At 43.4% G+C, this 23406-nt stretch overlaps 2 protein-coding genes across 11 annotated transcripts in view; one reads left to right on the forward strand and one right to left on the reverse strand.

Moving 5' to 3' along the window:
- MYO9B (myosin IXB) overlaps nt 1-5264 on the reverse strand; it is a 76933-nt gene extending 71669 nt beyond the window's left edge. For 9 of the 10 annotated variants that reach the window (XM_054013599.1, XM_054013597.1, XM_054013598.1 and 6 more), the window contains exon 1: nt 5171-5264. The gene's annotated coding sequence lies outside the window, so the exon portion shown is untranslated. Of the gene's footprint in view, nt 1-5122 lie in introns of all 10 variants that reach the window. The other variant, XM_054013595.1, reaches the window with a different exon arrangement.
- A 1985-nt stretch (nt 5265-7249) lies between these two features.
- The window catches only part of CPAMD8 (C3 and PZP like alpha-2-macroglobulin domain containing 8), a 132289-nt gene continuing 116132 nt past the window's right edge, over nt 7250-23406 (forward strand). Inside the window, exons 1-11 of the mRNA XM_054013324.1 lie at nt 7250-7303; nt 7404-7465; nt 7830-7885; nt 8398-8503; nt 10129-10242; nt 11516-11598; nt 12952-13026; nt 14163-14321; nt 15319-15460; nt 16163-16304; nt 18839-18946. Coding sequence (XP_053869299.1) covers nt 7278-7303; nt 7404-7465; nt 7830-7885; nt 8398-8503; nt 10129-10242; nt 11516-11598; nt 12952-13026; nt 14163-14321; nt 15319-15460; nt 16163-16304; nt 18839-18946 — 1073 coding nt within the window. The 5' untranslated portion in view covers nt 7250-7277. The remainder of the gene's footprint in view (nt 7304-7403; nt 7466-7829; nt 7886-8397; nt 8504-10128; nt 10243-11515; nt 11599-12951; nt 13027-14162; nt 14322-15318; nt 15461-16162; nt 16305-18838; nt 18947-23406) is intronic.

Raw genomic sequence — 23406 nt, forward strand, 5'->3', positions numbered from 1 at the left:
AGACTTTCTGAAAGTCCAAGTACACTATACCCACTGGATCACTTGGTCCACATGCTTGTTGGCCCCCCTCAAAGAATTCTAATAGATTGGTGGGGCAGGATTTCCCTTGACAAAAGCCATGTTGACTCTCTCCCGGTTCTTCATTCAATTAGTAGTAGTACTCTGCTAGGGCCCAGTTTCCTGAAGGAGGCTGGGTCCCCATTGTGCTGGGTACTATAATTACACCCATGAGAATTCACTTAAGGTACTTTATCTCTACGTTTTATGGGGTTTAGAAATAATTTATTCAGCCATACCATAATCTAGGCATATCTGAAACAGCTTTACAAACACTGTACAGCTAAAGACCATTGCTCTTTGAAGTAGTAGAGCATATTATCTCTGCAAAGATCTCCACCATGTTACCAATTGAAACTCAATATTGCATATGGTATCATAATAAAGCCCAGGTAAATCCAACTCTACATGCTCCACTTCATTATTAAAAAGGCACTTGATGTAATCAGTAAACAAAACAAGGCACACAAGAGAAATTGACCTCAGTGAGGAGGCAAGTAAAGTCAAAGACCAAAACAAAGAGGTTCTGCTAATCCTTCCACGGATGTGCCACCCATTATTATTTCATTAGTTTTTTATACAAGGAAGAATTTTAAATACGATGCCTGGAGCGCTCTCTCTGCTTGAGACACGGGACTTCTGGGAAGTTTTCAATCTACTTTTTTTTGTATGCTTGTATTTGCAAATTGAGGATTGGTAGCCTCAAGCCTTGAAGCATAGTTCTTGCAGCTAAAGTTCATGGCACCTGAGGAATACAGTGCCCAAGTCTATTTTAAATGGACGCTTATTTTTTACCACCCCCCACCATAGGTAAGATGCATCTCCTCCACACATGAGGATCACACATAGGCTATAGCTACACTGGTGCTTTACAGCGCTGCAACTTTCTCACTCAGGGGTGTGAAAAAACACCACCCTGAGCGCAGCAAGTTACAGTGCTGTAAAGCGCCAATGTAAACAGAGCTCCCAGCGCTGTAAACTAATCCCCTCGTGGAGGTGGAGTACCTGCAGTGCTCTCTCCCAGCGCTAGCACGCGACCACATTTGCACTTCAAAGCACTGCTGCGGGAGCACTCCTGCGGGAGCACTTTGAAGTTTCGAGTGTAGCCACGGCCATACAAATGACCTATTGGACATTGTTCTTAAATTAAAGTTGCTTCCATATATGGCCAGAGGTTCCTCTTTTACCCCCATTTTAACAGTGTAAAAATATTAAACTATTTTTAAGATCATGGCTAAATGCTAGAAAGGAATTCTACATAGACATGAAATGTCTAGTTAAAAATAAATCAAACAATATCTATTCAGAGGCACTTTTTACAATCCCTAGAGATGCAATATATATCTATTTTGTATAATGGCAAGGAGAATACTTTGATGTTTATATATAAACTGATCAATCAACTATACCTTAAACCAGATAGAATAAATGCCAATTCTCACTGTTAGTATTGAAGTATGGAATACCAAATCAATTTTACAGAGAAATATTTTGTATTTGGGATTTAAAGCTGAGGACATTTTATATTTGGGATATAAGCAATGTATCTGTAGAAATTCTTAGCTTGTTATTTAAAAATTACACACACTTTCCACACCATAAATGTGTAAGAACAAGTACCAAATCCTGGGATCTTTAAATAAAATCAGTTAAAAGTTATCAAGAGTTGAGACAACCAAGATTACATATTTAAGGGTTTTTTCTTTCCAAATTCCTAAGATATGAGAAACGAGACATTTGTCCTTCCAACTAATAGGTCATTTTTTAAGCTGGGCAGACTTGGGTTATAAGTATATGAGTCAAACAGTTTATTCATACATCAGATTGTTCAACAGGTCTAGTGCTTGAATCACTATTTGTCAGAAAGCTCCGTTTGTACAAAGTTTCAATTATGGATAGGTCTCATTTAAATTTTTCATCAGCTGCATTTACGGTTTCTAAATTATTCAGCCCTACAAGCATTTTAAGTTCCATAGCAAAACTGGAACAGAGACCTAAGAACTCCCCTATTCCTATACTGGCTAGAACTTCTGAGTTTTTGGGCTGCCCCATTTCACTGACGTACAGCATAACTGAATCAACTTCTGGAAAACGCTCTTTATTAAGTCATTCTCAAGTGTAGCAAGAAAGCATGGTTCAACTTGATACAGTAAGGAAGCTAAGCAGAAAAATTCTAGTACATAGCACTGTGGGCTCTCCCATGCTTGGGAGTAAACCTGGGCACCAATGCTTAAGATTTAGGTGTTTCCCCGGGTTTTGGAAATGGAACAAGAAGGGAGCACACTGGTGCAGCAATGGCACAATAGTTGCTTGGAAAAAAAAAAAAAAAAGCTCCCACATTGACTCCAATGGGAATCACCCACTCCAACACCGAAGTTCATTGGGGTAAAGTACAGAAGGGAATGACTAGTGAAAAAGGAAAGCATTTAAATACAGGATGCTGATTAATACCACCACCATCACTACCTACTCTTATATAGTACTATCCATCAATAGAGCTCAGAAAGGTGGCCAGTCATTTACAGATGGTGGAACTGAGGCACAGAAGCGGGAAGTGACTTGCCCAAGGTTACCCAGCAGGCCAAACACAGAGCTGGGAAAAGAACCCATGTCTCTTGAATCCCAGTTCAGTGCTCTATCTTCTAGAGCACACTGCCAGAGTCAATGGAATGGCAGAGATTAACATGGATTACAGTGTAAGCATAACAAGAGAAGAGCTGATAAATTGAAATGAAGCAACAATTGCTTTTATTAAAGTCTATATATCATTCAGGTACACTGCAACCAGATGTGATATGCTGTCGTATATGTCACACCCGATTAGAGTGACTGAATTTACTCCTTTTCTTAAGGCAAGGAAATGTTAAAATTTTGCATTTTTAGTTGTGCTATTTTATATAAATTCTGGATAATAGCATCATGCAACTTTAAAGGGAAAAAGAGTCAAAACTTTTGAAGAAGAAGAATCTTTTTAGGCAAATAAGTATATATACCCCTCTCCACAAAGTTTATAGCTTGTGGAGAATTATAAACACAGCCGTCTTGTTTTTCCTTCAGGTTTTTTCTATATAAATCTGTTCCTGATGAGACACAACATAAAGAAACCAAAGGTTTACTGAAGTCAACAGGGGGGAATATTCATGTGCTAATTGGAATGTAGGATTGCCTCATGACAATTTTAGGACAACTGCTCCTGTTGGCCCAGTAATAGGTCTGAAATCCCTGAGCCCTTCTGAATGCTTGCAATAAATATCTTATCTGCAGATAGGAAAGCAGGCAAACTGATATTAATCCACTTTGAAGTGTTGTGTGTGGAGGGTACTGATGCCATCATCCTTGAAAAGCTGATCACATGTCAGAAGTCTAAGACCACTTCCATGACCTCTGCTACCATCTTACGGAAAATGGAAACAAGTAATTGGAGAACTGTTGTGGGCATTGCTTATTTCTCACGAAATTCTAAGTTGTGAATTCCCCACGATGCTCACAAATGGAACTAGTTACGATATGAATATTAGTCTTCAGCCATTGTTCTAGTCAAAATACAGGAAGCTAGGAAAAAAAAGTATGCTTCCTAGCTTTAAGACCTTAACATTCTTTGGACATAAGACACAGTGGCAATAGTAACCACACTGCTGTGTTTAGCAGACAGGATTGCAATGCAGATAGATGCAGCATAGCATAGTACAACCTACAGGCACTCTCTCTTAAAACTTGAGCACAGAGTAGGAGTCTGCCCATCACTACGGGCCTGCGGCAGCCTGTTCAGTAGATGGGTCTGTAGTGCCTCCTGCTCACTGGTCTCAGTTGTAGAGCATGGAACAGAGAGCACCTACAATCACACCAGCGTGCTTGGGTTTACTTCCAAAGCCCAGGCACCAGAACGGCTTAGGAAATAGCTATGAGCTGGAAAAACCAAACTCCACTGCCAATAACAGTTCCAAGTAGTTCCGATTCCCCAAGCAAACCTTGAAGGACCTTATCTAGGGAGTTGGGGCAACCAGAATGTGTCTTCCTCCCCCTAACCTCCCAAATCCCATGGGCAAGCCCTGCACCATCTGAGAGGGCTTGAAGCTACAGATCCCCCCATGTATTTATAGAGGATCTGATTCAACCCACCCTCCCGCACTTCCTCTCCAGGACCCTCCTCCTCCCACCATCACCCCCTGTATGACACTTCCCATGTTAGCCTCCAGTTCTCCATTACCCATCACAAAGCAACTCCCATATGAAGAACTTTATATAGCATTACCGCCTTCTCCCCCCAACCAGCCTCCATTCTCCCCACCCTCTCCACAAACCATCCCACACTCCTTCTTCCAACCACACCTTCCCCCCCCACCGATCAAAACAGCCCCCTTCTCCCCCCAACCAGGGCTGCTAGAACAATTTGTATAGTGAGGGTGCTTAGAACCATTGAACCAAACTGTAAAGGCTGTATATAAAGGAAACCACTTCAATCCAGGGGGTGCTGCAGCACCGCCACCCCCCCTTCTCCCAACCGCCCCCAGTCTTCCCCCCCAAGCCCTTCCCCCAGCCTCCCCTTCTCCCCACACCCTCCCCATCCCCCTTCTCCCCGCGCCCTCCCCCAACCGCCCCCAGCCTCCCCTGTTCTCCCCATCCCCCCACGCCCTCCCCCAGCCCCCTTCTCCCCACGCCCTCCCCTGTTCTCCCCATCCCCCCACACCCTCCCCCATCCCCCTTCTCCCCGCATCCTCCCCTGTTCTCCCCATCCCATCCCCCCCACACCCTCCCCCAGCCCCCTTCTCTCCGCGCCCTCCCCCAACCGCCCCCGGCCTCCCCTGTTCTCCCCATCCCCCCACGCCCTCCCCCAGCCCCCTTCTCCCCGCGCCCTCCCCCAACCGCCCCCGGCCTCCCCTGTTCTCCCCATCCCCCCACACCCTCCCCCATCCCCCTTCTCCCCGCGCCCTCCCCCAGCCGCCCCCGGCCTCCCCTGTTCTCCCCATCCCCCCACGCCCTCCCCCAGCCCCCTTCTCCCCGCGCCCTCCCCCAGCCGCCCCCGGCCTCCCCATCCCCCCACACCAGCCCCTTCCCGCTCACCCACCGAGCGAGAGGAACGAGTGGGGCAAAGGCCCGCTCTCCATCGCCTTACTTTGGCGGCTCGCTTGGCCGATCACTCCCAGCCCGGCGGCGGCCCCTCCTTCCAGGCCCTGCCGAGGCCCCGCTCACTTCCGCGTTTGAGGGGAAGCGACCGGGCAACGCCGGGCAAAGCCTGCGACGCTCCGAGCGGCTAGTGCGCAGGCGCGAGAGCCGCTGGGCTGCAGCGCTGTCTCCTTTGCCAGGGAGGGGGTTGTTCTTGGCGCCTGTCCCCGCGCCTGCGCTCATCTGCAGCAGCGGTGGGTGCGAGGCGGGAACAGATGTTACCAGACACGTGCCTGGGAAGCCCAGACTCCATCGCGGGGATGTACATGGGCCATGTGAGCCAGCAAAGAAACATTCCGTCTTAGGCAGGCAGCCTCCTCACGGCTCTGCAGGCAGGGGAAGCAGATTGTGATGCGACTGGGTAGCTACAAAGCACAGCCGACTCCATTAGACTCTTGTGATTGCCTTGCAAAGTTCTGGTCCCTACGGTTATCATCAGTCTCCTACAAACCCTAACATTCAGTGCAAAACAGCGCACCCACCCGCTAGACGGTAGCAGAGTTCAGCTCCTGGAAGGCAATATTTGGGGTAGCCAGAGGCACTGGACTGGGGGTGGTGGGTGGTGGGGGTCAGCAGGTTCTGGGTTTCCTTGGTGCTTGATTTGTGCCAGGGCTGAGCCCCTGGCACCCAGGGCCGGCTCCAAGCACCAACACAGCAAGCAGGTGCTTGGGGCGGCCAACGGAAAGGGGCGGCACATCCGGCTGCAATTCGGCGGTGGGTCCCTCAGTCCCTCTCGGAGGGAAGGACCTGCCACTGAATTGCCGCCAAAGAATGAAGCAGCAGCAGTAGAGCTGCCACTGAAGTGCCGCCGATCGCGGCTTTTCCCCCCCCCCCGCCGCTTGGGGCGGCAAAAACCCTGGAGCCGGCTCTGCCGGCACGTCTAGGCTTGGCAGTTCATAGCCCAGCACTTCTAGGCTTGCTGCATCAGTTATGAATGTAAAAAAATTCCTTGAGCCCCAACATCTCTTTCATTACAAAGTAAACACTGGGTTTGCTCTATGCCCAGCTGCACTTAGTGCGCCAGGTGGCAACTCAGCACCAAGAAGCAGGTCCGTGCTGCATGCAAAAGGAGATAGAATAGATACCTTTCCTTCTCTCACACACATTCCCAGCCACTCTGATCTCACCTGTAGACTAGCATCACCCCATTGGGACCACGGCTCTAGGTTTTTTGCCGCCCCAAGCAAAAAAAAAAAAAAAAAACCCCTCCAGGAGCACAACTGCCAAAGCAAAAACAAAAAAAACGGAGTGCAACTGCCCTGAAAATGTTCTTGGTTTGCTGGTGCCTAGTGTCTCATCCTCACTTCCATCCCTTTACGGCTGTTACATGGGAGAGGTTCCAGTTGCAGGAAAGGGTAGCCGAAATCAGGAGCCTTAAAAGATCTGCAGTGTTGTCAACTCTCACAATTTTAACATGAATCTCATGATAATTAGGTTTTTTTCCTTAAAGTCCCAGATGCTGGAATCAAGGTAATATATGAGAATCTGAGCTTTTATTAAAAAAAAAAAACAAGGTAAACCCCTAGTACTTAAACCTTGACAATATTATCCCCTACACCCAAAGACTCAGAAACAGGAAAGAAAGAAACAATAAATATTTTAGCTCACTATTTTTAAGTCTAGCTCATGATTTGGTGGGGGGCGGGAAGGGGTGCTGACTCATAATTTTTAACATTTAGGGTAGGAACCACTGGATCATGGCCTGCTGCAGAGGGGCGACCCTGGCTGGCGGGGTATAAGCAGGGAGTGGTTTCTGGTGCCCCAGCGAGGCCATGAGCGGGCTGGCGGAAGGGTCCCAGTGAATGTATTGTCCTGCGCTTACTGCCCACCTTGGCTCCCCGAGCTACTGGCCGTGGTCCCCCGGGGGGCGAAGGTACCAGGTCCCTGCAAGGATTTGGGGTGGGGTGGCAGGGGCGGGAAATAGCTGCGCCTGCCTTTCCCCTCCAAGCCGGCAGGGGGCGAGACTCGGAAGGGGGCGTTCTAGCGGCTCCGTGATGAACTCGATGATGGGGCTAGAGCGTCCCTCGCTCGGCGCTTGCGCGGCAAGTTTGACTGGGATGGCGGCGGCGGGAAGCCCGGCGAGGTGAGTGAGGGGCGCTGTCCCCGGGATTGCCCCTTCCCCCCGGGGCGGAGCCCGAGCCCGAGCGGGCCCTTCGCCTGACCGCGTGCCCGTGTCTGTGTAGGGTGTCCCCGGGAGCGGAGGGAGCTGCTGAACCGGACGGGAGCGCGGGGGCGAGGCCTAAAGGTAGGGGCAGCGCGGCGGGCGGGCGGGGCGTCGCGGGGGCGACAGGGTGGTGGGTAAAAATCCGCCGATTTCTGCTTCCCCGGAGACCCCTGTGTTCTCCTCCCCCTCCAGCGCGTCCTGCGGGTTGTGAGCAGGGACCTTGGGCCCCCCCCGAGTTCACCCCCCCCCCGCGTGTATAGCTCCTCCCTGACCCCTTCTCCTGCTAAATAAGGGGTTAATAATCACCCACTAGTAAAATATTCATCGGTTATCATTTATATCGTTATGTCTTGCATTTGCCTAACTGCTTAGTCGCCACGGTGCTGAGACTGGTGATAAATAGTCTTATTGCTGGTCAGATTTCATTTTTCCCCCTTCTTTTCAGGTGGAAGAGTTGTGAAGGCTCGCTACCTTCAATATGATAGAAAACCCGTGGAGAAGGTTAAGTCTGGTTTCAAATTACCTGCTTTAAAAAGAAAATGCTGGCCTCTAACATAGTAAAATGAAAGCTGATTGAAGAAGGCAATTTTAAAAAGTGAAATATATCAGGCGTCAACTGAAAAACAAATATTTTTCAAGAGACTAGACTATGGTTTAGAAATATGTTTGGCAGCCTCTGATGCTGTGAGAGCTCATCCACTCTGCCTAGTACTATTGGTTAAACAATATGGGTTTCTTTAACCCCAGTCACTGAGAGTTCCCTGCTGCATTCTTAAGAGCTCTCACCAAGTCCCAAAGAGAAAAATCAGGATAAGGAATTAAAGCCAAGCCCAGGCCTCTTATGTGACTTTGCAAAGCATTGTGATGCCCCAAGGCAGTGTTTTGGGTTTGGGTTTGTTTGTTTAAATTATCTGTCTATTAGTGAAATTCTGTAATGAAGTAGGAGTCAAGACAGGACATTACACGTCTTACTCATTATTAAATTGGAATATTTTCTATTTTGTGGTTGGCAGAGTACCTCAGCAAATTCCTCTGTAGTGTCTGGTGTAAAAAGATCTGAAAAAGGGGAAACCCCAACTGGAAGAAAAAGTCTTTTTCAGAAATGCAAAGCCACCACAAGTAAGTGGGGTTTTTTGTGTGTGTGTGTGTGTTTAGCAATACTGTTCTTTATGGACTTATCTCAACCTGTGCTGCCGTAGTATCACTGCGGGAGTAGTGACCACCAACTGGTCGATCATGATCAACTGGTCGATCCTAGAGGATCTCCTAGTTGATCGCGATCTCCAGCAGTGCAGCGGGGCTGCTGCTAAGGCAGGCTCCCTGACTGCCCCGGCAGCACACTGCTCCCGGAAGTGGCCAGCATGGCCCAGGTGGGGGGGAAGGGTCTCCCTCTGTGGCTGCTCCTGCCTGCAAATCCCGCCCCCGCAGCTTCCATTGGCCGCTGCTCCCCGTTTCCGGCCAATGGGGCGGTGCTTGCGGAGAGGGGCAGCGCGGAGTTGTGTGCCCTCCCGGGGGGGCACATTGGCCCATTCCAGGAGTGGCATAAGGCCGGGATAGGCAGAGACCCTGCTTTAGCGGCAGCCACAGCAGGAACCACTGCAGAAAAGTGCTGCCTGGCAGGAGCCGCCTCCTGCACCCTGAGTCCCTGCCCCAGCCCTGACCCCTCTCCCGGAGCCACAACCTGCCCCAGGCCCAGCCCTGACCCCCCCCTCCCACACTGCGAACCCGTTGAGCCCAGCCCAGAGCTTGCATCACCCCCCCCCCAACCAAACCAACCCCCCCTACCCTGCCCACTGAAAATGAGTGAGGGTGGGGGAGAGCGAGCAGGGGGGGGGGTGGAATGGGTGGAGCTTTGGGGAAGGGGCTGAGCCTCAGGGAAGGGGTGGGGTAGATCTGGGGTTGCCCTTAAATTCAAAAAGTGATCTTGGGCATAAAAAGGTTGGAGACCTCTGGTCTAAAGATCATAGACTAGATAGTCTAGAGGCCTACAAAAGCTTTTTTCCCCCTTATCTGACAATATAGCAGCATTGTGACTCCTGTCATTGATACTTAATACTAATGTATTTTAATGTAATATGTGTAGAGAATGTAGAACTAATCTATCTAGAAATGAAACACCATATTAATTCTCTAGAATAAGCAGATACCTGTCATTCTGTAGATGGATTGGGGCTGCTACTTTAATACCCAAAAATACTTCTCCAATTTTTTGTATGGATCTAGACGAATGAACAATAAAACCCCACAACATATAAATCACTAGCAATGTTGCAAATCTACATGTTTGTACAATGATCTTGTATGTGACTCTCAGTGTCTGAGCACTTGTCAAGGTTGTCATCCAGTTTAGTCTGGTAATGTGGGAAAGGAATATTTTAAAATTATTTTAATTCAGCGTTACTTCTGTAGAGCTTTAATCACATATACATTACCTTTTACTTCATTTGGGTTCTGCTCATGTTGGCAAGCTATGAAATGGCTAAGATAGCAGCATTCTGAACAAGTTGAACCCCAACTAAAAGGAATTCTGCTGCAAGTTACACCTGCTATGTTAGTTGACTTTTGGAAGACAAAAAAGGTGGCGATATCTAGATGACACTTTTCTGTGGTGTGTGTGTGTTTTTTGTTTTGTTTTTTTTTAAATAAAAAGAGCTATTGTGCAAGCGCTTGTGAACTTGCAGAACTAGGTGTTCTGGGCTGCTCACTTATGTTCTACCACACTAAAATAACGTATATTTCTACAGGCACTGCCCCTAGCACACTAAATCGTACTATCTTGGGAAAAGATGACTTGCAGTCCACTTTATTAGAGGGCCATAAAATTGCTCGACCTGACCTGGATCTCTCAGCTATTAATGGTAAGTTTTCTCCTTTAACTCACATTCTAAATTTAACAATGATGTCAAAAGGAATGTTAATGGTATTTAACATTTTTCTGAAGTTCTCAAGCATACTACAAAAGAGGGTAAACTATTACCCTCATTCTGCAATTGGAGAAACTGAAATAGTGAGGTGAGGCCTAAATTTTTAAGTGTGGCCTCTAATTTTCAAATCCTCAATTTTTGGGGTGCCCTACTTCTAAATTCCTAGGACTTGATTTTCAGAGCATCCACCGCTCTGATTAGTAGTAACATATTTAATTTTTTGTAAGCGCTCACCGCTTCTGGAAATTATGCCCCAGGTATTCGAAGGTAGGCACCTAAAATTAGAGGCCAGTTTTGAAAAGTTGGTGTGGTCATGTTTATCGAGTCAGTATCAGAGCCAGGAATAGAATGTTTCTGCTTGTGTTCTTTCTTCCCTTGATAAAATCAGTGTGGATTGATTTAAATCAAGGCAATTTAAATCGCCAAGTGAAAAGACTTGATTTAAATAATGGATTTGAATCCTCTTCCATTTTGTACTTCCTTTATTTTCTAAAGAAAGGTACGTTCTCAATGATATAACCATTAAAAGATGTTGATTTACAACTAAATAGGGCCTTTACGCTAGATTTGATACGTATTTTTGCTACCTAGGAAGGTACACTATAACTATATATATGTTCATTTAAGTAAATGCGTAGCTGAGTATTTTCAGATTCTTATTAATTGTACATTTTTAGTATGTTAAAAAATGGTGACTAACTTTTTGCTCATGATTTGTGTCAAGCTGCATTAGGATGGTAACTGGAATTTAAACACACAAGACCGTATGTAAAATTTATTTCTGTTAAACAAAACAAACCCTTAATATTGTACATGATCCATTGTGCCATATTTATAAAGCTTGACCTTGGAATCAGAGAAGCTTCTTTCTTTACATGGAAAAATAGCCTTTAACTCAGTTTGTGCTAGAGGCTCACAGAGTCAGCATTATTTTTTTATTTAAATGTTTTAAGAGATTATAATTTTAGATCTTCACATATTTTGTATTAAATTCAGATGTCATTTAAAAAAAACTTACTTTAAATAAAATAAAATAAAATCTGATTAAAAAGTTTTAAATCAGTTTTTATCCACCCTGCATAAAATCTGATTAAAACTGTCTTTTTTTAAGAAGCTGATTGTCTCACTCAAAGCATTTTGGCAGAGAAGTGCTGTGTGTGTACGGATTTTTATTTTTTATATATTTTTTTTTTCTTTTGTGATTTAGACAAAAGTCTCTTAAAAAAGATTCCTGGGTCAAAGTCTCTCTTCAGAGCAGAATCAAGAACACGAAAAAAAGAACAGAATTCAGTAAGTGACACTTTAAATTAGCTGGAAATTGACCCCGCTGTATTGACTGGGAATGTACTGAATAAGGATTTTTGTTCATCATTAACTTTGGCAGCAAGAGTTAAGACTTCCAGGGAGGAATGAAGACTTGTCCCCAGAAACCGTGTGGTAACAAGTGTTTCTGTAGTGTGTTGTGGTGGTGAGAGTGTCATCATCTTGAAAGCACAAAGGACTACTATGGGCTGAAGAGCTGTTTTAGGGCTTGTGGGCTAATGTAGCATGCAGTAGTTCCCAAAGGACTAGAATAAGGAAGCTGCCAATAAAACTAAAAGCATTGGGTACAAACAGCTTTGCCAAAAATTGCCTGATAAATGCTCACAGAAGGAAATGTAATCGATCAAATTCAGCCATGGCTGTCAAGCTCATTAGATCTGGACCTACTGGGCTAAACTCAGCTCTATATGTAAAATTTTACATTCCTTTTTAAGGAAAAAGATCTGCATTTTGCCGGTGAAATGCACCCTATCCTAAGCATTCTAACATTTCTATCAAAGCATCAAAATATCTGTTGTTCTGACAGCTGCCATGTTGTATAGTGAAGTATCACCTTGAGTATCCAATATCATTTTGAATGGAGGAATAGAGAATGTATAATCCACTATGGTGCTTTCTTCATGTCACTACAGGGATGGAGGCCTCGCTTAGTGTGTCACCAAGCATATTTGTCCTCTAAAGTGTGGCCAAGTACAATTAGTAAAGGCTCACATGGTCTCTGCTGGTGGGGATTTGATTGGTATATCACCAGCACTCCATTGTATGAGTCCAGCTTCCATTTCTTCTTAGACTCTACTCTTACTTTGGCTAGTCTTCAAGTTAGTTCTTCACCTTGCTGTACTCTTACCCATGCTTTCTAATGATGTCCCAATGGTCACAAATATGCATGTAGGCTACTTGCATTCCATGACTTGTATAGTAGAGTACTTGAAAATTAAAATGAGGTCCCTTTTATGTTGACAACGATTCATCCAACACAGCATAGAAACTTCATATCCTTTAGCGGTATTGTGAATCCTTCAGAGAATACACTAGGTAAGGTGACAGGGTAAAAGAACAATAACACAAAGATAACTAGCCTCCATGCTGTTAAGTGAGAAATGTTCCATTATTAAGAAATACACCCATTTTAGAAAAACAATAGTCTGTATGTAGTTGACACTTGGTGATAACAGGACAGACTTTATTTGCAAATATACCTGTAATGATCAGAGATGCCACTTCGAACACAGACTCAAACTTTAGTTTAGAAATACTTGTTTGTATTTAATTTCTAAATGTGTGCTACCATTGATTTAAAAAAAAATTGATTTCCTTAAGAAATCTTCTGATCCTGATGATGTGATTGGGATGTTGGAATCTCAGGCACTGCTATTAACCTATGCATCAATGAAGGTAAGATACAAATAGTCAAATGTTTCGTATTGTAGAGCTACAAAAAACATAACTATTGGAAAACTTTCTAAATATAACTGAAACAACCTTTCTGCCCCCACACAAGTTAAATTTGTGCTTCAGATATCCTTGGTTATGCAACTGTGATTCACTTCAGACACTTCCTCATATACAGCATTCCATGCACTTCATTAAATAATGATCAGAGTGAGAGAGCTGCTGAGATAGTTGGGAGGAGTCTCCAATTTCCAGACGAAGTGCATGCTTTGAATGACTATTTTTATTTTTTCAGTGGTATAAGTGTGCATTATACACTATAGATAAAAGTATTGAGCCCTTGCTCCCAAGAGATTACAATCTAAATTAGGATGATTTAAGGAGGGAGAGCACCATAGTGGGAGGGGAATACAGGGATGGGAGGACAAGTGATTCAGCCATAGGCTTAGGTAGTCACTGAGGTTAATGATACAGATTTACATAGCTGTTTCTTATGATATGATAGCTTATAAACCTAATGGCAGAAGAATGTTTGGGGGAGAATTTGGAGGAGAGAGTAGAGTCAAATGCGGTGTGGTGGGGGATTTGGTTTTAGAGGCTGCATGGAAGGTGAAGAAATAAGGGACCTGATGACATAGGGGAGTGGTTAAATGTTTGACTTGGCTGGAGTGAAGTGGACAAGGTGGGGAGTTGAGACTGGTACAGGATTCTGAAGACCTGGGTGAATATGATACAGAAGATGAGGAGAAGTCAGTGAAAACATTTGAAGAAAGGATGGTCATGTCAGAGGGGATGAGTAGGGCATATGACACATCTCCCTCTGAAAACTCAGATAAATTTTTTTTTCCCCTCTACCTTTGCACACTTCCTAAGTTTGCCCTTAATAGACTAGATGCCATCTTGACTTCAGGGAGCTGTAGTAAATGATCATGGAGGGGAGAATCTTCCTTTACAGAATATAATAGCATTTTAGTAACTATATAAGGTACAGAAAAATCACCGCATTCAGTGAGTTAACTTCTGAATTCAAGCTTGTTTGAATTTCTCTTCTCTCTAAAAATATTTTGGAAATAATTTAACCCTTCAAGTACTTAGCTGTGGTTTAATATTGGCTCCAAATACATTCTTGGATTTCATAGATAGAAAAAAATATTGCCCAGCTGGAGGAGAAAGGTGAAAAAAACTTATCAATATTGTGTGAAGAAAAGGAAAAACAGCAAAAAAAGCTGTACGAGCTGAAACGCCAACTATTGCTCAAGAAGAGAGAGCAGAAGCTTGAAGAAGTGCTGGATAAACAGGTTAGTTTATCACACTTCATGTTTCTCCTGCAGTTTGCAAGTGCTCTGAAGAAGCAACCTTTGGCCTTTTGGTACATTTTGTGCCTCAAACAAAAAAGCATCAAATTTGAACCCTGCTGTGACACTTTATGCTTCTCAGGCAATGTAAAGGGGGTAGAATACCTATAGCACCTGCTTTGGTGACCTCTCCTGTATGGACTGGAGAAAACACATGGAGGTCTGAAGGCAGAGCAAGAGCATATTCTGAGCTGTGGGGAGGTGATAGTGCCCCAGTCACCAGAGCAGCTCATAATCTGAGGCATGTAAGGCTTAAAGCCACACTAACATCCTTTAGTCTTCTGTGATACATCTCTTGCGAAGCACAGCATCTAGCCCCAAACATCCTGGGCTACTACAGTTATCGGGGCCAGAGCAGAGGCACTAATCACCTCCTGGGTTGTGGAATGTGACACAATGGCATCTCCTTGCAGTGTGTTTTCTGTTTTGGGGCATGGGATCAGCATAAGGAAAACTGCAATGGACTTTGATGCATTGGGATAGGTGGCAGCAGCTCCACCTTGGCAGTGGTAGCTGAGGGAACTTTTTTAAAACATGGGAACACATGTAAAACTATAATAACCAAACACCAAGAGCCTTTCTAATAGTGATTTAAGCATCCCTTTAGTACTACCCCAACAGGTTAGAACAAAACATCTTCATTTTTTCAGTTTATTTTCTGATTTGGCAGCGCTTCCAAACAGAGGAAGTGAAGAAACAGATATTGGAGCAGGCCTTCTCAAACATGGAGGGGTAGCACTTTTAAAAATAGGCGTATGTGATGATACAGCCACAGAATTTGTTGATTTCTTTAAACCATATTGATCTTTTTAATACTGAACTAGACTCAAATCTCACTTTATTCTTTAAGATAAACCAGATAACACATTCTGACAGCTCTTTCAGAGTGGCTCCTCTGCATTAAGGTGCTGGGTTATCATGTGTCCCTTTTTGTTTCCAGATTGAAGTTCTTGCTCCTCTTCTTACTGTCTGTGAACAGTTTAAGGAGGAGTATAAAACCTTTGCGACTGCCCTGGATACTACTAGACATGAGCTTCCTATGAAGAACATTCACATAGAAGGAAATAGACACACATATTTGGGTATGAAAACTCCGAATTAGCAGGATTTTGCTTTTTTTTTTTCCAGTATACTGGACTCTTTTGTAATTCCGTGACTTGAAATGTAATTATAATCTTGTTAATTCCATGGCATGACTCTTGTTCGCTGCCCTTGGATTTTCTATGGAGGGGACACTGAAACGTTAGTCCCAAGCTTTGCTTTGTCTGCATATTTGTTCATCTCTAGTTAATAAGCTGCATCCATCCAATTTATTTTTCTGTAAGAAGAGCAGAGCACACTAAACTAAGAGCATTTGTGTAGCATTTATAAGAGGGTTCATTATTACTGAAAGTATCTGCAAGGTTTGACATTTGGATAATGTATCAATAGCAACATATAACTAGCCAAGGAATTCTGAATAAATGGAGCTTGCGCTTCTATTGTAGCAATACATGGTCTTGGCTTGTCAACTTTCTGTAGAATCTACTAATCTCCCAAATGGAATTGAGCGAGTTACCTAGTCTCCTGCTGTGATTAGTCCTAATGTAATTCAAGACAATTTTGCTCTCATAGAAATATGCTCCTGTTGTCTTTTCCTGAAAGCTGTGTGTTCACCAGTACGCTCGGATGTTCTTCAAGCTCTTGGGTGACCACTCAAGCTGCTGACATCTTTAAAATGTATATTGTTAACAGATGCCACTGTACATTCAGTGATAATAGCTGTAACATTTGCTCTTTCGTAGAGGATTTACAAAAGCATTTAGCTGTAACACAAAGTCTTTTGGTGGAAGCTGCGCCTGGCTACTTGGAAGAAAATTCAAAGGCATTCCCAGTACTGAAAGAACTTAAGGAAGTTGCTCTCAAAATGGATGCAGAACTTGAAAGGTATTTACAAAATCATGCTGAAGACTCCAGAGTTCTATAACGGATCTTAAAATCTGTTTAAAAATCTGTGGGTCCTATAACCTCTTCAGACAATCTATATATGAAATGGCTAGTGCCACTAAGCCTAGCTCCTGTACCCTTGTTTAGAGCTGGCCACAAATGGCCAGATTTTACCCCTTCCCCTACAGAACAAGAAATACACACCCATTTACTCCCTCGTTCCCACCCCCAAAGATCTACCTGCACAGAAGGCAATGAAGAAAACATCTTTCCTTTGAGAAAGAATCACAGAAGGGGGTGGTTAGTGTGACACATAATGACTCTTCCAAACAAATTTCAACCAAGGCTAGCAGTCCTAAAGTCCTGAAAGGCAAGACAACAGCAGGTATCAGGGGTGTGGCTTGCAGGGATCGGCAGTGTGGGCTGCAGCACTCTGTCTTCAAGAACAAGAATACAAAGAAGGCCAAGTCTCTGCTCTCCCGTTCTTCCATATGGCTTTGCAAAGAGGCTCAAGTAATGGATTATACCTCCCTTCTGCATCAATGTATGTCCCTGGGAGGATCCTGGACCCAATTTCTTTCCCCTGCTATACCACATGAGTCACCACTTCAGTAAAGGCTTGCTGCTGGAACCTCCACTAGAGGTGGGAGAGGGACGTAATGCAGTAGGGTAAATATTCCCCCAAGAAGCAGACTAGAGTTGAAATAACTAGGGCTGTCAATTAATCGTAGTTTACTCACGCGATTAACTAAAATATTAATTGCGATTAAAAGAATTAATGGCAATTAACCACACTGATAACAATAGAATACCAGTTTAAAATTATTAAATATTTTTGGATGTTCTACATTTTCAATATTGATTTCAATTACAACACAAAATACAAAGTGTACAGTGCGGACTTTATATTATTTTTGTTCACAAATATATGCACTGTAAAAATGATGAACAAAAGGGTATTTTTCAATTCACCTCATACAAGTACTGAAGTGCAATCTCTTTATCGTGAAAGTGTAACTTACAAATACAGATTTTTTTTTTGTTACAGAACTGCATTCAAAAACAAAACAGTATAAAACTTTAGAGCCTACAAGTCCACTCAGTCCTACTTCTTGTTCAGACAATGGATATGACAAACAAGTTTTTCTACATTGATGGGAGATACTGCTACCTGCTTCTTATTTTACCATGTCACCGGAAAGTGAGAACAGGCGTTCGCATGGCACTTTTTTGTAGCTGGTGTTGCAAGGTATTTACGTGCCAGATTTGCTAAACATTCGTATGCCCCTTCATGCTTTGCCACCATTCCAGAGGACATGCTGATGTTGCTCGTTAAAAAAAAATGTGTCAATTAAATTTGTGACTGTACTCCTTGGGGGTAGAATTGTATGTCTCCTGCTCTGTTTTACCCACATTCTGCATATATTTCATGTTATAGCAGTCTCGGATGATGACCCAGCACATGTTCATTTTAAGAACACTTTCACAGCAGATTTGACAAAATGCAAAGAAGGTACCAATGTGAGATTTCTAAAAATAGCGAAAGCACTCAACCCAAGGTTTAAGAATCTGAAGTGCTGTCCAAATCTGAGAGGGGACGAGGTGTGGAGCATGCTTTTAGAAGTCTTAAAAGAGCAACACTCTGATGCAGAAACTACAGAACCCAAACCACCAAAAAAGAAAATCAACCTTCTGCTGGTGGCATCTGACTCAGATGATGAAAATGAACATGCATCAGTCCGCACTGCTTTGTATCATCAAGCAGAACCGATCATCAGCATCGAAGCATGTTCTCTGGAATGGTGGTTGAAGCATGAAGGGACATATGAATCTTTAGCGCATCTGGCACATAAATATCTTGCAATGCCACCTATAACAGTGCCATGCAAACACCTGTTCTCACTTTCAGGTGACATTGTAAACAAGAAGCAGGCAGCATTATCTCCTGCAAATTGTAACCAGCCTTGTTTGTCTGAGTGATTGGCTGACCAAGAAGTAGGATTGAGTGGACTTGTAGGTTCTGAAGTCTTGCATTGTTTTATTGTTGAATACGGGAGTTTTTGTTGTTGTTGCTTTTTACATAATTCTACCTTTGTAAGTTCAACTTTAATGATAAAGAGATTGCACTACAGTACTTATATGGGGTGAATTGAAAAATACTATTTTGTTTTTTACAGTGCAAATATTTGTAATCAAAAATAAAGTGAGCACTGTACATTTTGTATTCTGTGTTGTCATTGAAATCAATATATTTGAAAATGTAATAAACATCCAAAAATATTTAAAATAAATGGTATTCTATTGATTAGCAGCATGATTAGTTTTTTTAATCACTTGAAAGCCCTAGAAATAACATGAAATGGAAAAACTCACAGGCCTGCTCATGACTGAACCCAGGGACCTCTCCCTCTACAACACCCCCAAGTTCTTGCTATATTGGTAAGCAAATCCCCATCTTCTACCACTTTACTGCTCATTTAATTAAGTTAAAGCAATTACTGTGGCTAATTGTAGTCTGTCTGACTTGTTTGCAGAAGCTTCAAGCAAGTACAGGACCTGTCCTTTGAAGTCAGTAAGGAAGTTTCTTTGCATAACCAAAAAGTCTGTGAAGAGACCCATGGAATAGAGACCCTGAAACATTGGTACTTCGATTAGCTTTGAAATGTTCCTCAGCTAGTGACTTGAACACCTGTGGATGCTAAACCAAGGCCAGGGAGCTGCACAAAAAAACAGAATAAAGTTAAGGACATCTGGCTGGTACATTTCCTCACTTAAACTTATGATAATTATAATACATCATGTCTCATGAATGTGGAGCATTCTTATAACTGAACCAACATGGCATGAGTCCCTCATTTTAGACTCAAACCTTCAGGCCTACATCCTTTGTGGAAGCTCATTGTCGATTGGTCACTTAAATGCTCAAATGTGGAGTAAGAGCTATATGTTACTGTTAACACATTCAGTGCACGCATCCAATTTGTTTGTTTTTCTTGTACCTCATCTCAGCTGCAGCAGGGCAAGAGATCTCTTCCCAAGGGAAATGTGGCTCAGAGGTCATTGTGTCAATATGTAGATGCAGGACCAAATGTGTATGCGACTGTGCATTATTGACAGTAGCCTGCAAGAGGGATGCCTGAGCTAATGCAGTGTGCACTGGTCATTCAGTGAGGAAGTGTAGCAGGAAGTCTGATCACCCCTTTCCTATGTGATTTAGCAAGAGGAAAAGTCCAGAGAGATGGCTATCACTCTGTGGTAGTTAAATCAAATGATGTTCTAGGGGGTGAACTGATCACTGACTTCTCCGTAATATTGTGTTTGGCAAAGCTTGAAAACCTCATGCTTAAATTCTTGTTCTGTATCTTAGTACTTCTTTTGTATTAGGTTAGGTTTTGTTTGGAAGGAGATCTAATATATTTTTCTAAAACTTACTCTTGTCACTAATGGCCTTATTGTACAGTTCACTCTTGCCAGGTCTTGGAGAAGGTTGTGTACAATTTCCCAGAGCCCTTTAAATACACACAAATGTAAAATAAACTTATTTCCTGAACTGTCTGTTCTGTTTCCCCATATTATTACTTTCTACAAGTTTTTTGTAACGGAGCAAGCTACAGCATCATGTCCTGTATGGAAATCATGTATAAAAGCTGCTGCAGAAAGGTCTGTCCTCCTTTATAGCACCGTTCAGAGCTGCTCCGTGTCACTGTCTCTCGTGCTCCCCCTAGATCTCTCAAATGTGTCTCCACTGCACAGTCTGGGTATTGAAACTCATCCAGGAGCAGCCTGGCTGGGATCCCATCTCTTCATGGGGGTGCCTTCTGTCCGGGCCTAGTGCCAGGAGGGTCTGAATGATCCATGGCGGGGGAGGAGGGGAAGGAAGGCTCTAGCCACTAAGCCATTAGATTTCCCCTAAAGTAAACTCTGATGCCTGTGACTGCATCTAATTCCGAGGCCAGTCTAACCAGCTTCCCCAGGTTGGCATGGGTTGGGTGCAGTCCACCTTCTAATTACTGTCTCAGGCAATACACCTCTACCCTGATATAACGCGAATTCGGATATAACGTGGTAAAGCAGTGCTTCGGGGGGGCAGGGCTGTGCACTCCGGCGGATCAAAGCTAGTTTGATATAACTTGGTAAGATTTTTTTGGCTCCCGAGGACAGCGTTATATCAGGGTAGAGGTGTATATACAACAGGGAAGTATAGGCACCAGCTGGTGTCAGTATCCGATCTTGCGCTCCCCAAATCCCTACAACAGAGTCTGTCATGTAGGGGGTGCCCGCTGACTGGCAGTAGCTTTGTTCCTGCCAGAGGGACTGAGGTCTCCATGTGTTCACGTGCTTAAACAGAAACAGTTAAGGGGAGTGAGCTGTGGTGCTGGGTGGCTCATGTCAGGGACAGAAGATAGCACTGGCTGTTTCCAAGTACTTTGCACCCAATCATCCTAGGCCAGTAACAGTTTGATTCCCCCATCACTAACACCCCAAACCCTTCCAGTGGGGGCAGGTACAAGGACCTGTACAGCCTAAAGACAAAGGCCTGCAAATCCCTGAATGAGCAGTTCACTGTACCTTGACAAGGAGCAAGCTCCACAAGCAGGGCCCCTTTCCTGAAAATCCCTCCTCTCCTGTTCTCAGGTTTAAATCTAGGGCTGTCAACACAAGCCCTTCAGCTGTCTCCGCCATACAGCAGCTACAATGGGCCAATCTGTTATCAGGTCACTAGGAAGCACACTACTCGATTAGGATTTACTAATCAGAGAGGAGTTTAGTATGTGCTTCTTGTCCAACATTATCCCAGATAACCAATTAGTGCAATACTGTCTGTTCTAAACTCTAAAGCTAAGTCCATCTATTGGCTTTTGACACATTAATTTATATATAAACACTGCAAAACAGTAGTAATTTTAGTACTCTGGACTTTCTAGTAGTTTTAAGGTGACAACTTAAATCTTGTTGATGAAAATGTTACATGTAGAAGAATGCTATAGGTCAGTGGTTCTCAAACTTTTGTACTGGTGACCCCTTTCACATAGCAAACCCCCGAGTCCAACCCCCCTTATAAATTAAAAACACTTTTTAATATATTTAACACCATTATAAATGCTGGATGCAAAGCAGGGTTTGGGGTGCAGGCTGACAGCTTGGGACCCCCTGGGGGTCCTGACCCCCAGTTTGAGAACCCCTGCTATAGGTGAAATGGGTTAGACAAAAAATTTTACTTTGTAAAAGCAGGTATGAGCACAAATTAGCACATATACCTTCAGAACTTTTAATTTTTCAGTATACTAGAGTCTTGTCTATTTCTGTGAATAGAAATCTGTAGTCAACTTTATTTCATGACCTTTGTCCACCACCTTTGGAATTCTGTCTGGAGGTTACACTGCAACATTGGTCCCACGCTTTGCTTTGTATTGTTGCAGGTTTGTTCATCTGGGTAGTTAAGCTGTGTCCAATTTGTTGTTTTCCTGCTGTAAAACAAGTAGAGTTCTCTAGGTGAAGAGCATCCTCCTCTCCTCTCCTCTTTCCCCCCCCCCCGGCCCCGTTCTTGGTATGTTTCTGCACTTCCTCACAGTTGTTGTTCTTAGGCCCTTTAAGTTTGTCCTTCGTGGTAATAAAACTTCATCCTGAATTCTCTTCTGTTTTGCAAAGAACAGACACACACATCGTTCTGATTCTTGTAGTTAGTTCCTTCCTGTTAGTATGGGCCTTTAAATTAGTTTATTGAAAGAAAACAAATTTACTTGTTTAACATTAATTTGTTGCTTCTTCTGGTCCACCAAAACTCTAAAGAATTCTTAGAATTCAAGAATGCTATCGTGTCTTCAATACTGTAAACAGACTTGAGCATTTTAATTTCTTATTGATTTGTTGCATGTAGGGATCAAAATAATCCATGGCATGTTAAATTTGTTTTATTTGTAGTCTTGTGCCCTACCTTTACCCTGTCCTGCTCTTTAGTGTTAGCTCTAAAGATTTTTATCTATTAATCTGCATAAAGAAGGATAGTTAAGCAAGGCAGGAGAGAGAATAGCCTATTTCTGAATCTGGATTTCTAAATTATCAATTGTCGTCTTCCTCTGTTTTTAATTAAATAGATGCAAAAATTAAATGTACAGGAATTGCCATTGTGGATCATGCCACGGTCTGTTCAGTCAAATATCCTGTCTCCAACAGTGGACAACACCAAATGCATTAAAGGAAGGTGCAAGAAATGCCAAAGTTGGCAGAAGTGGGGTAATCTGCCCCTCATTAAGGACTCATCCTAACCCCTAATAGTTAAACTAGTTTCATAGTACAGTGGGTTTTAGGTCTCGAGCATTTCATCTCTTGAGAACCAAATTCAAATTTTAACTCTGTGGGCTTATATCACAGCAATTACAGCCATGGACAGAAGTCATTCTTGACAGGTCTGGAAGTGATGGTGGGGCGGGGGATGTGGCATTAGGTCAGCAGTTGCCGTATGTTGGCATACCTGCATAGGGATGCAAATAGGGTGACCAGATGTCCTGATTTTATAGGGACAGTCCTGATTTTTGGGTCTTTTTCTTATACAGACTCCTATTACCCCCCACCCCCATCCCGATTTTTCACATTTGCTGTCTGGTCACCCTAGATGCAAAACTGGATTGAAGTGTTCTAGATTAGGGTTGAAATGTGTTGATCACTCAGGAAAAAAAAATCAGGAAGTCTTTATCAGCTGCTGTCTGAGATTTGGCAAGATGTGTCCAGAGTGGTGGTTATTGCTGCATATGAGTAGTAACATGTAAAGAGGGTGGATGTGAGGAAAACTGAATGTGTAGGTCATGACTAAATAGCCAACAAGATGCCTCTTTCTTTTTTTTTTTTTTAAAACAAGTTGTTGGGAAGGAGACTTAATGCATTTTTTTTATTTTGGCATGACTTTTCATAAATCTATTGTAACTCGAACAATGCCTTGGATGGGAAGTCAATGTATAAAAGCCACTGAAAAAAGAACAGGAGTACTTGTGGCACCTTAGAGACTAACAAATTTATTAGAGCATAAAAGCCACTGAGACTCTTCTTATGCATCATTTTGGTATCCTATGAAGGGCTTCCACTGCACTAAAACTTAGGAGGGGCC

Source organism: Malaclemys terrapin, chromosome 24 (genome assembly GCF_027887155.1).
Source record: "Malaclemys terrapin pileata isolate rMalTer1 chromosome 24, rMalTer1.hap1, whole genome shotgun sequence".
Taxonomy (NCBI): Eukaryota; Metazoa; Chordata; order Testudines; family Emydidae; genus Malaclemys; species Malaclemys terrapin.